Source organism: Chanos chanos, chromosome 8 (genome assembly GCF_902362185.1).
Source record: "Chanos chanos chromosome 8, fChaCha1.1, whole genome shotgun sequence".
Classification (NCBI taxonomy): Eukaryota; Metazoa; Chordata; class Actinopteri; order Gonorynchiformes; family Chanidae; genus Chanos; species Chanos chanos.
In genome coordinates, this window is record NC_044502.1 from 29,375,079 (window position 1) to 29,386,931 (window position 11,853).

Here is an 11,853-nt window from a genome sequence, read left to right on the forward strand (position 1 = left end):
AGTCATAAAATAATGGTGTTCAGGAGTTCAGGACTTTATACAGCTGAATAAATGATTGCAGAATAAATGCATCAGACCACACTCCATTTTCATTTATTGTGATGTTCTGGAGTTTTGCCCTCATGCCATTCTCCCTCATTGCTCTGACCCTATGTGGTGGAGCTTCCCTCCACGTCTGGTTTTATATTTTCTAATTTGAGCTTTATACATATGTCATTCTTATTAGAACTGTAATCACACTGCATGTCTACATGTATTACATTTGGATCTCAGCCTGTTTTGTCATGTATCTATGCTATTATGACTTAGTTCAAATGAAACTAAAAAACGAATTTAACTTAATTAAAAATTGATATATCAGTAAAAGACATTGTCATCATTTACTTTGTATTTACTTTGTATTTTGATGTAATTAATTTCTCAATATGAAATCACTGAAATTTCTAATTTAAGGTGAAGGTACTGACTATGTAACCAAATTGTGTTAGCAGCGCCACACTTATGGGCTAAATCTTCATCTGAATCACAGTGTCATCAGTACAAAAGGACCTAAAAGACCTTGAACCAAGTTCAAAAGTTTGCGAATTGCAAATTGTTGACATACACACATACATCTATACATCTGAGAGGTGAAACTCAAACATTATGCCCTGTTTTTATTTTTTTTAAAAATGATCAAGAATGTGGTCAGTATTTTTGCTTGTTATCAAAGACAAATCTCTTTTAAGGATCTCTCTCTCTCAAGACTTGGACATTTTACTATAAGAAAAACATAAAGTTTTGAAGGGAACGTTTTATACAGCAAACGAGGCGAAATGAGAAATAGTGGACACCTAAGATTTATCGTTAGAGCAAATTCTATTAATTAAGCGGATAAGATAGACCAAACAGAGAGATTTTAGCAGAGAGAAGTAGAATACTAACCCTGAAAAGATGAGACATTGAGGGGTGCGACTGATTGTGTCTTAGCACATGGTAGACCAGTAAATGAAGTTTAAATCAATGTATGTGAATGTATGTATGAGCAATGCCAACCCTTAGATCATGTGAATTTACTTTATTTTTTTGGAGAGTCTTTAAAACCTGCCAAATGAGGCAGTGCTCGTATCAGCCTCATCAAAGATTAAATTTATCTCCTGAAAGACAAGATTTTGATTAGAATCCTGTATAACTATGGTCTTCCTGAGAAGATTTTACAAAATTTAGCTTTGAGTTGTCTAACATCAACTATCAGAATCTTGTTGTCTAGCAGTGGGGTCTCTGGCACGGAAAGCCTGATGGGGCACAATAAACTCTGTATGTGCAGCATCCGACTCGTCAGTGAAACTACACACAAACCTACTTGCTCAATGAATCCAAACATAAATGCACCTCATCAATGAAATCACAAATGCACACATTAACATAACCCGGCACAGGAGTTAGCGGAAGTGGAGACAGGGACAAAAGTGACATCATCAGTAAAGACATTTGATCTCAGAAAACTGGTATGTTACTTTATTATACAACATCACATTACAAATCCAAAGTTAGCAAGAGGTATACGATCATTGGGGTGGAATCCTGTTGTCATCCAAGTAGTGCCCCCAATGTCAAGGTACTCAATTTAACTTTTATTAAATTGCTGACTTGATTCATCATATTGCCTCGCTATTAGTAGTGGGTAACATAACTGTGATGACTAACAATGGCTAGCCCAACAGTTCATTATTGAAAGTGCGTTGAACATGCACACAGTGTTTTCAACTGCTCACTTGGTTAAACGAAAGCTGATGGGCCAGCCCCATTCTCACCAAACGAAGACTGCGGGCAGATGTGCTGACCTTTGCACCACAAGTGCCTGCATCTGTATGGCTGTACGCACACCGCGTATCATAAGATTCCGAATTTGTTAGCGCTCCACGAGAGAGACAGAGGTGAGGGACCGATCGTTTGTGTGGCACTCCTGCGGCTGAAAGGCCAGTATTTGCTGCCAGACAGGAGATAAAAGATGAAAACGGGGCACTGATGCCCAATCTGGATGGTGCAGACGTTGAAATGGAGCTGAGGAAACAACTCAGTGTTACACAACCCATCAGCAGTGACTTTTGTCAGGTTCTAAAGAGCACTGCAGATTTCTACCCCAACATTCATTGTGTGCTGAAAGTCCTGCTAATCATGCCAGTGTCCACGGCCTCTGCCGAGCACTCATTTAGCACTCTGAGGCGTCCTAAGACTTATTTGCACAACACGTTGACAGACGGCAGACTCACTGGACTTGCCCCTATGAACATTCATCCTGAAATGAAAATAGACAGTGAGGAAGTGCTCAAACAATTTGATGTGACCGAGAGAAGGAGAGTAAACCTCAAATAGGTAGGCCAGATTTAATTATTCATCAATCAGTCAGTGGCGTTTCTCTCCCTCGGCTCTCTCTCGATGTGTGTGTACGCGCGTGCGTGTGTGTACATGCTCGTGCATGGTCAGATGAAATTCTGCAGGCACCCCTGCTTTGTGCAACAGATATAGGAAGGTATAGGAAGGTATTTGGAAGGTATTTGGAATGGATTGGACAGTGCTATCATTGTCATATGTCATATGTAATAAACGCGCAACAACATTAGTTATGAAGAAAAAAATATATATTTTACTTGTTACACTGAATTATTGATCTTGTCGTGTACTGCTCCACGTGACATCTGGTGGGGCCAGGCCCCACCAGCCGCTAATGTACAGACACCCCTGTTGTCTAGGCAGTGGAGTATGAAGGTTAAAGAATACTTTTTAAAAGTCTTTCTTTGTGCCATAAGACCAAAATGAATCTTATACTGTGGAGTTTAAGAGTAAATGTAAATCTAAATATGATAAGAAACTCTAGCCCTTCACATGTAAGGTTATAGCGTTACATCTCAAAGATGCTAAAACAATCTCATGTGTAAAATAGCTGAATTCAACTCTTTTTCACCTCTGTCAGTTTGAGCAATTTATTTGAAATAACTTTAAATCAGAGTGAACCAAAAGAATATTCTGTAAATATTTTTCAGTTAAACCAACACCGCATATTTGTTTTGGATTGGAATGAATCTGTGGTCCTGACACATACATAGTAACTTGTACATTGTTCCATACATGTGTACTGACACACATACACACACACACACACACACACACTCACACACGGCCTATGTAAGTGAGTAATGAAAGGTTGCAGTGTGTCTGGGCTTTGCTCCATTCTCTCCTCAGCAATAACAAACAATCCAGCCCTGGTTTCATGCTGGGTGCCACTTGCGGAAATGTCAGAGACCCACCAAAGACGGGAAAACCAGCCAAAGCTCAGTAAATCAACCCAAACAGGCTGGAAAGGAACATCTCACACAGACAGACAAGCACATAAACACTGTCTAACATACACGCAGTACCACAGACAAGCACGTGGCATCTATTTTCAACACTTAAGCTTTTCTACAGGTTCTGTACTTCAGAAAATAAAAAGGAAAACAACAACAAGAAAATTAAAGAGATTACTCTATTTAAACGTACATTTAACCAGAGACATTTGATTTGTACATCGAAATATCAAGTTTGTGCTGGAATTTACAGTTCAAAGCTATAACTACTCTACATGGTGTAATTTTGTGGCATTTCACCACAGAAACACGAAGGTCTTCTGTAAGAGAGGCGAAGCTTTTGCCTTGGCAAGTATAAACATTTCATATGATTAACATCAGTGAAAATTTGTTATGGTATTTGAGAGTGAATTGTACTGCAGTTACATCAACACCTTGTAATTCGTATATGTCCTTACTGACGATCTTGAAGAAAATGACAATTAAAGGCTGTTTTTTTTCCCTTTGATTGTGTGTAATGAAAGTACTATTCTGAACACTGAATAGTAAAAGACAGAATTGATCTCAGCACTAAGTAGTGCTGTTTCCATGGTGATTTCAGACCACTGTAGGTTGCTTTTGTTCAAATCTATTGCCCACGTGAGGTTTTAAAGTGGCTCTGACTTTCAAAATGATAGAAACTACATTCCTGTATGTGTCTTGAAGTGTTTTTCACAACATAAACTGTTTTTGGAGGGAGGAATCTGTCAACATCTATTACTTACAAAAGTATGCAAATCAACAAAGCATTCCAGGGGCCATTGATTCCTGACCTTATAAAGCTTATAATTTTAATTGATTGAACAAGGTTTATGTATGTATGAGCTTGACATTTCTCAAATACAAAAAGAGGTAGAGTTAACTTACGTACATACATATATACAGGTATTTGTATACGTGTGTGTGTGTGTGTGTGTGTGTGTGTGTGTGTGTGTGTGTGTGTGTGTGTGCTCGTGTGTGCGAGTGCGCATTTTGTCACCCTTAAGCTCGCTGTCTTATACTTGAGAATTTATATGAAAAGTAGTGCAGGACAAAGTTAAGTGAAACCAGACGGCTGACGCCCTGATTCCTCTCTTGTATTGGTAAATTACTTCCGTAGATGCAGACAAATCCGTCAGAAGGGTGTTCACAGGACTTGTATCAAAGACAGGCATAAACACATACAGTAGTAAATATTGGCTCTCTTCAAACAAGAGGACTGATGTGTGTGTGTGTGTGTGTGTGTGTGTGTGTGTGTGTGTGTGTGTTGTGTGTGTGTGTGTATGAATGCATGTGCTAACGTCTGTAAGTAATCAACACTATAACTTACCAAGCAACAGAATGGATATGTATTATTATTTAAATGAGAAAACAGGTTGAGATTCATACATAATACATGTATACATACAGTGTGATTAAACTAATTTGATTGAATTAAAAATCGAAAATCGATAAAAATCGATCAGTAAAACCACAGCACAACGTATACTTAACTATTTAACCAACTCGTCCTTCATCCCCTTGTTTTCTATCTCTCTCACACACTGAAATGTGCATTTCAGCATACCAGGAGATGGCTGACATAAGAAATCCTGTGGTTAGACAGGTAAAGACATGTGCAATGTTTGTTCAAGAGAAACACAGTTAAAGTTGTTTTCTGACAGCCTGGCTAACTTTGAATACATTCTTTCTTCTTTAAAAATGCTACTCCTCCCCCCTGGTCACTTTGTCTGTTCAGAAAAAAAGACTCTTTTAATTGCAGCAAATTATTTACTGCTGACAATAAAAGAAAAAAAAAGAAGTTTTCTTTGAAAGTTGCATAGCAACTGTCGTTATTCTTAAAGATCTAGCTCTTGCTCCACACTTTAGCCGAGAAAGAGTATATATATATAAAAAAAACTTGCATGGGAAAAAGTCCTGCAATTGTTTGTGAGAGTTGTCAGGCAAGACAGCTCAGGAAGTGCCATACATAGACCTCAGGATATCCGGTACTGAGTCCAGGATGACCATATATGGGCAGAGAGGTTTTCTGGACTGCTGGAGCAGCTGTGACAGCTCTCTCCTGATTGGCTCTCAGCATGAGGTTAGGTGACCTGGCAAGGCTGCTGGGAGAGAGCTGGAGAGCAGGCGAGCAGGGACAAGGCAACTCTTTAACCACTCCTGCTGACAGAGCACAGAGAGAGCAGAGGAAGAAGAGAACAAAATGTTTATAGACTAACCACAAAGGAGGGTTGAATCAAGGGAATATGTTATATATTTCATACTACACGTCTTGCCATAACAAAGAACTTATCCATATTGACGAATAAGTGTAAATATTCTCATATTAAAGTGTACGTGCAAAAGGGTATGAGAACTAAACATTTTAGGGGAACTTACTGAGTTTTATAGGTTCATTGGCTGGTATTGCAACACAAACTGGTCTTAGTGGCATGTCTGACAAGGGTTTTGTTACTACAGGAAATTATTCCACAAGGAAAACTTGGCCTATTACGTTTTTATTTTAGCTGGGATCTTTTTGTAAGTGTAGTTTGATAGATAGATAGATAGAGAAAGAGAGAGAGAGAGAGAGAGAGAGAGAGAGAGAGAGAGAGAGAATTTAAAGATTGCCAGTTTGTGTATGGTGGCTCAGTCAGAACTGGGCTACAGCTGCTGTTTGGCTGGGTGCCTGATTTTAAGGAAGGTTACAGATGGAGAAATAATGTATTTAGTCAAGGTCAGTTCAGAACTTTGCAACAATTTACGTGTACAATTCAAATAGAAGTTCTGAAAGTGTAAAGGATGTTAATCCAAATCAGCAAAAAAGTATGGTAGGTACTACCAAAATGATTTCATTTAAATATGGTAAATAGTGTTAAATAGTGCTTCAACAACAATCAAATGCTGAAATGTGTGTTCTAATAAATGCATTTCCAAGCCAGCGTTACATCATTTGTTATTCAGCTGGAGTCTTCGACTAATAGAGAAAATTCACCTTGGCTTTGGGTGATTTTCTTATTGACATTATTACAGACATTCAAGACAAGGACAAGTAATTTACATAATTACTTAAAAAAAACTGACATGTAATGTAGAGGTAAGAGACACAGCAAATATGAACATAGCAAAGCTGCTGACACAGATTATGTGAATTTTCATGCTGTGTTGTGGCTGTACTTTGGAAAGCAGCTGGGATGATTAGGTCACCGTGCACATGGAGAAATTATAAGGTGCCAAGGTGAAGCACAACAGAGTGCCGAAAGTTCACTTCATTTATATATGACTGTGAAACAATCCACATAAAATGACTAAAATAACTGGGTTCTGTATTTCTTCACATGAGATGAAATGTGGTATGAGGGATTTTTTGGGTAGATAGTCTGTTTCAGGTTTACACAAGTGAAGTTATTATTTCCAAAAACCGTTCATTAGTAGGTTATTTAATGCATTAGAAATGTATTCTCCAGACAAGAAACGTACCTCTTCATCATCTTGGTATACGTGTTAAGAACACACATCAGATGAGAGGTGTGTGAATTCTGCTTTTTTTCTCCACTCATACGAGCAGACCATTTTGCTTGTCCTTCTAAATTTCTTCTTATGGCCATATTTTTGTCCATGTTTCTTCATGAAAATTTCCCTGTTGTTACATAATCAATTCTTTCTTTTAACATTCTTTTGATGCTACTACACAATAAGATATACACCCACACAGAGGCTGTGTCTTCGTAAATCAAGTGCCTCAAAAGAGAACACTTAACAAAGACCACTCTGAACAATTCAGATCCATCTAAAAGGCTATTACAGTCATAGATCCTCTGTTTCATCTGGGTTCACAGAGAAGCTGGTAAATAGAAATCGGTTGAGTATCTGTGGGTTTATGAGAGATACTCACAGGACTCTTGGTTGTCTCTCAATGTCCGACTACATAAATGCCACTTGTGACCTCAAGAATATAAGATGAGAGCTATTAAAAGACATGTAGGTGTAAAAAAAAAAAACATTAGAAACTGTCTCTGGTGTAGATTTAATAACACTGAAGTCTTAACTAATGGTAGATTAAGGCCCCCACTCCATTCCCTTTTATCCCTCTTTTTCAATTAAAATTCAAAATAGCCGTTACACACAATTATTGTAACTATTATTATTATTGTTGTTGTTGTTGTTGTTGTTGTTGTTTTTATTATTATTGTTGTTGTTGTCGTTGTTGTTATTGTTTATTATTTGTTTGTTCTTATTATTAATATTATTTATGTTGTTGTTCAAGCATATTTGATGCAATAAAAACAATACATAATTTCACTGTAACAAATGCATATTTTATTTCAATCCTTGAAAGACGATGTGCATGAAATGTCAAGCTCATTCAAACAAATGAACATAAAAGAATTTTCTGAACACATAAAAAAATATGAAGGACGACAAACTGATGAACTGCATATAAAGAACATATAAAAGATCTCATGCCTACTTAGTAGGTAAGTACACCAGTTTTATTCCTGACATTTGCATTTATTTGTATGTAAAATAGCAAAACACATACTTTCTGATTGGGTATGTGATCTTTGATCTGTGTATATTTCTGGAAATGAAGCTTAAAAACTCTGTCATTCTGTGAACATACACTGTACAGTAAAAGGCTACGTTATATGCAATACATTCAAAAATGAATTCAGTCCATTTTTGACCTTCATGAAAGGCACCAATAATTTTTTTAAACAATGTCCACACAACACAAGCCATTTGTTGGACAGGGGAAGATAGTACCATCTGTTGATATGTACAAAGTTCTTCAAACTATTTTCAGTCTTTGTCATGCCGAACCACTTAATAGCACATCTCTAAATAAGGTACCACATAACTAGATCACAGCAAGATGAACTTCCTTAGCACATCTCAATGTTTTTTGGTGAAAGGGATGACTGGAGTTCTGACTGTGGAGTGCCCACAGGAGAGATGTAGAGATTTGTGTTGGATGGAAATGTGGTGGCAACCTGGGCCTGGAATGTGTTGCAGATCGTGGAGGATGTGGAAACATCAGAGAGTGATGGACCGGAATTGTGCACAGGAGAATCACAGGACGGCACTGGAGAGGGGAAACTGGAAGCAGAGGATGGAAACACTGTAGTTGGGGTGGAGAAGTCTGACAAGGCGGACGGAATGGACACAGATGCCATGCTCTTCTCTGCTTTCTTGTCCCTCTGCCGTAGGTGTATTTTAGTGTGCCGCTTACGTTCATCACTTCGGGCGAATTTGCGTCCACAGACATCACAGGCGAAGGGCTTTTCGCCGGTGTGGGTGCGGATGTGGGTTGTGAGATGATCGCTCCGGCTAAAATTGCGCATGCATATACGGCACTGGAAGGGCTTCTGGCCGGTGTGGATGCGGATATGACGGGTCAGTTCGTCTGAACGGGAAAAGCGGCGGTCGCAGGTCTCAACAGGACACGCGTAAGGGCGCTCATGTGGTGGAGTCTTGCAGGGACGACTGGGGTATTTCTGTGTGCGGCTGGGCTTGACCAATTGAGATTGACAGGAACTCTTCGAATCCTGACATCCAGTCTGAGTGGCAAATGCTTTGATTGTAGACAAAGGTGTGAGGGAGAGCTGATGCTGGACAGGCTGAGGCTGGACAGGTTTTTGGTCAGCATTTATCAGGTTGGTCTCCCCTTGTGGCTGTGGGAAGAGATAGTCCGGGATCATAGGCAAGGAGAAGTTCGAAGTGCAGGTCTTGCTGTTGGAATAAGCGGGAGCAGGGTATTGGACAGAGCTGTTCAGAGAATTGGGCAAAGCCTGACTTGACTCCAGCATCACATCTTGGTTGGTGTTTGTGAAGGTTGGAGCTGCAGAATAGATTGGGTTGGCATTGCTGTTCTGTACAGAGCAACTAAAGTTTGACTGTGAGGAGGAGCTGACTGGTGCGGCAGATGTAGAGGGGTTTGAGTTGCTGGAACATGTTGTCATACCCATCAACCCACTAACCAAGTTGAAGAATGGCTCAGCCCACAGGCTGTTGCTGCAGGTGGTTGTTGGTTCGAAGCTGAATCTACCAGTGTAGGAAATGGAAGGCAATCTCGGGGCTGAGTAGTTCTGATCAGACAGAGGTTTATCACAGGTTAGGGAGATGTCTGGTAATGTATCTGAAAAAAAAATAATGAGTTAATAAATTATCGATTAAAATATAGACATAACTAGACAACCACACTAAAAGAAAAAAAAAGCTCTAATCCAGCTAATTAGAAATTACAAAAAAAATCCACTACCATAATTGATTTTTTTTTTTAAATATATAACCGAACAGACATGCAACATTAATAAGATAAGATGACATCCCTGGGCAAAATTCCTTTGTCTTACAACAGCTTATTAAGAAAAAGACATGAAGACATTAAGAGTACATCATCCCACTGAGCTGTTATATAACCTTATGTCTTGAGGCAGAAATGATTTTGTGAACATTTCAATTATTCAGTTCACGTGGATCAATCCCAGGATAATTTAACACAGAAAATAATACAATAATTTAAGTATATAATAGGAAACTGATAAGGATACTCTAATGATGTAACTGAATATTTTCAGGGTCTTGTAAAAACTATCACACACAAAATAAAAGAAAGAAGGAAAAAAAAAACAGACACATTACACAGCTTCTGTCTGCACTAATTTCCTAAAAAAAAAGAGAGAGAGAGAAGAAAAAGAAAAGAAAAAACAAAGAGAGCAAGAGCTCTTACCATTAGTCAGGTGGTTACACTGTTCAGTGGACTCCCCGTTTCCACAGGCTGCACCTTCTGGTGTGGTGCTGGTAAGGAGGGGTGTTCCTGCTGAGTGCAGGAATAACATCTCCTCTAATTTAGGGTAGCTGTCCATGGGGGAGTGAGGGAAACCCAGAGGATCTGAGATCTGTAGGGCAGACAGGAGCATCTCTGTTTTAGCTGCAGCCATAGTTCCTGCAACTGGACTGCTGTAGATCTATTAGAGGTGTTTGTCAGATGAAAAAGGATCTTCACCTTTCCTTTGAATGCTGATAATGATGATGTCCGGGATTTTCTTCTCCTTCAAAATTTTAAATTCTTCAACAGTAAAAAAGGATTCTTGGTGTTTAAGTCCATGAGGAAATGTAAATAATTACCCTATATAATCGAATCCACTAAAATGTCAATAGTTGCACATTCAAGCTCAAAAATATAGGCACAAGGAGCAAAGTGTATTTATTTGTGTTCTCATATGTCTGGGTTTCTGTCAGGAATCTAGGGGTCTTATTACACTGACGAGAACTGCTTTGTTGCAGGGGCTGTTCCAGTACACAGAGGATCCCCGCGCGTTTATAAAGCCTATCACTGTGACGTAGATGTCCATATTTGGACAGGAGGAAGACCATATTTAGTTGGGAGCTTGAGAGACTGCCAAATGGAAAGTGAGACATTGAAAAAAGAAAAGCAACTCTCGCGCAAACTCATGGACAGTAATTCATCAAACTAAAAAAGGTTATTGCGATACCTCCTATTGACGCTTAACTCTAGTCAAACAGAATCACGTTTGCCGGAAACCCCGGCAAAGTTATGCCATATAAGGTCGCAGACCAATATGAGGAGGTTCCGGTGAGTTTCCACTTTATCCTTATTAGGACTTCCTGAGGCAGTGACGGTCAGAGCCTGGCAATGAATGAGGGATCTTAGCTTTGTTGTAGCGCAGTTGTTTTGTGGTACAATTCTGCCAGTTTAACATTTTATCCCCCAAAGAAATGAGTTTCGACTACTTTCATGAAAGCTTGCCGATAAGGGGATATATCGGGTTTGTGTGATGCATTGCCCATATTACATTCGCTATAGCTTATGCATTAAGTAACAATAATTATCATTAGTAATCATTTCAAACAAATAAGGTGTTTTCATCACCTTTATCCTTACAAAGAACAACTTCTAAGTTAATTCTAGATTAAAACAAAGCAAATCATGGGCTTCGTGCCAATGATTAAGACACCCACGAGAAAAAAAAAAAAGTCTGTAAAGACCACATATGATGACAGGGTTCGTCTACTCGGCATAATTGTTTTCTTAAATATACGAATTTTTCGAGGAAGAGTTAAAGTTGACTGAAGAAAATAAACAACGATAGTTACCATCGTTTAATACACAACAGTGTGTTTTCGTTCAAACGTTACATAACAGAGGCTGAGTGTGCCAGGCGCGCAGAAACTCCATGTAAAAGTAGGTATGCAGTGGCATTATATTACGTCATCAAGGAAACAGCAGAACAGGCGTTATTTTCGTGAAATTAATCTATTTTTCACCGGCTCACAACCTCAAACTGTGTGTACTAGAAGTGTCGCGCTAAATAAGGACATGTAAATCAGTGTTGATTCACGCTAGACCCACGCGGAGTTGTTAACCGGGACTTTTGTGAAATTCGGCGAGGCATCCACCTGTTCATGCTTTCATATCTATCAGCTGCTTTAATACTTCGTATAATTTTATTGTTTTAAGGCAAAATGCCTTTGTCGAAAAGCATGGTAAACAGCATTCGATCAC

At 38.9% G+C, this 11,853-nt stretch overlaps 1 protein-coding gene across 2 annotated transcripts; it reads right to left on the reverse strand.

The window, feature by feature from the left end:
- Positions 1–7,620: 7,620 nt before the first annotated feature.
- Positions 7,621–10,604, reverse strand: LOC115818334 (early growth response protein 1). Of its 2 annotated transcripts, XM_030781688.1 has the most exons (3): positions 10,333–10,604; positions 10,057–10,225; positions 7,621–9,462 (listed from the first exon to the last, which is right to left on the reverse strand). In XM_030781688.1, the coding sequence occupies exons 2-3, from the start codon at positions 10,190–10,192 to the stop codon at positions 8,210–8,212; spliced, it is 1,389 nt and encodes a 462-aa protein (XP_030637548.1). In that variant the 5' UTR covers positions 10,193–10,225; positions 10,333–10,604; the 3' UTR covers positions 7,621–8,209. The 2 variants fall into 2 exon arrangements, with proteins under 2 accessions (XP_030637548.1, XP_030637547.1); XM_030781687.1 differs by having other exon boundaries at positions 10,057–10,604.
- Between the last annotated feature and the right edge of the window lie 1,249 nt (positions 10,605–11,853).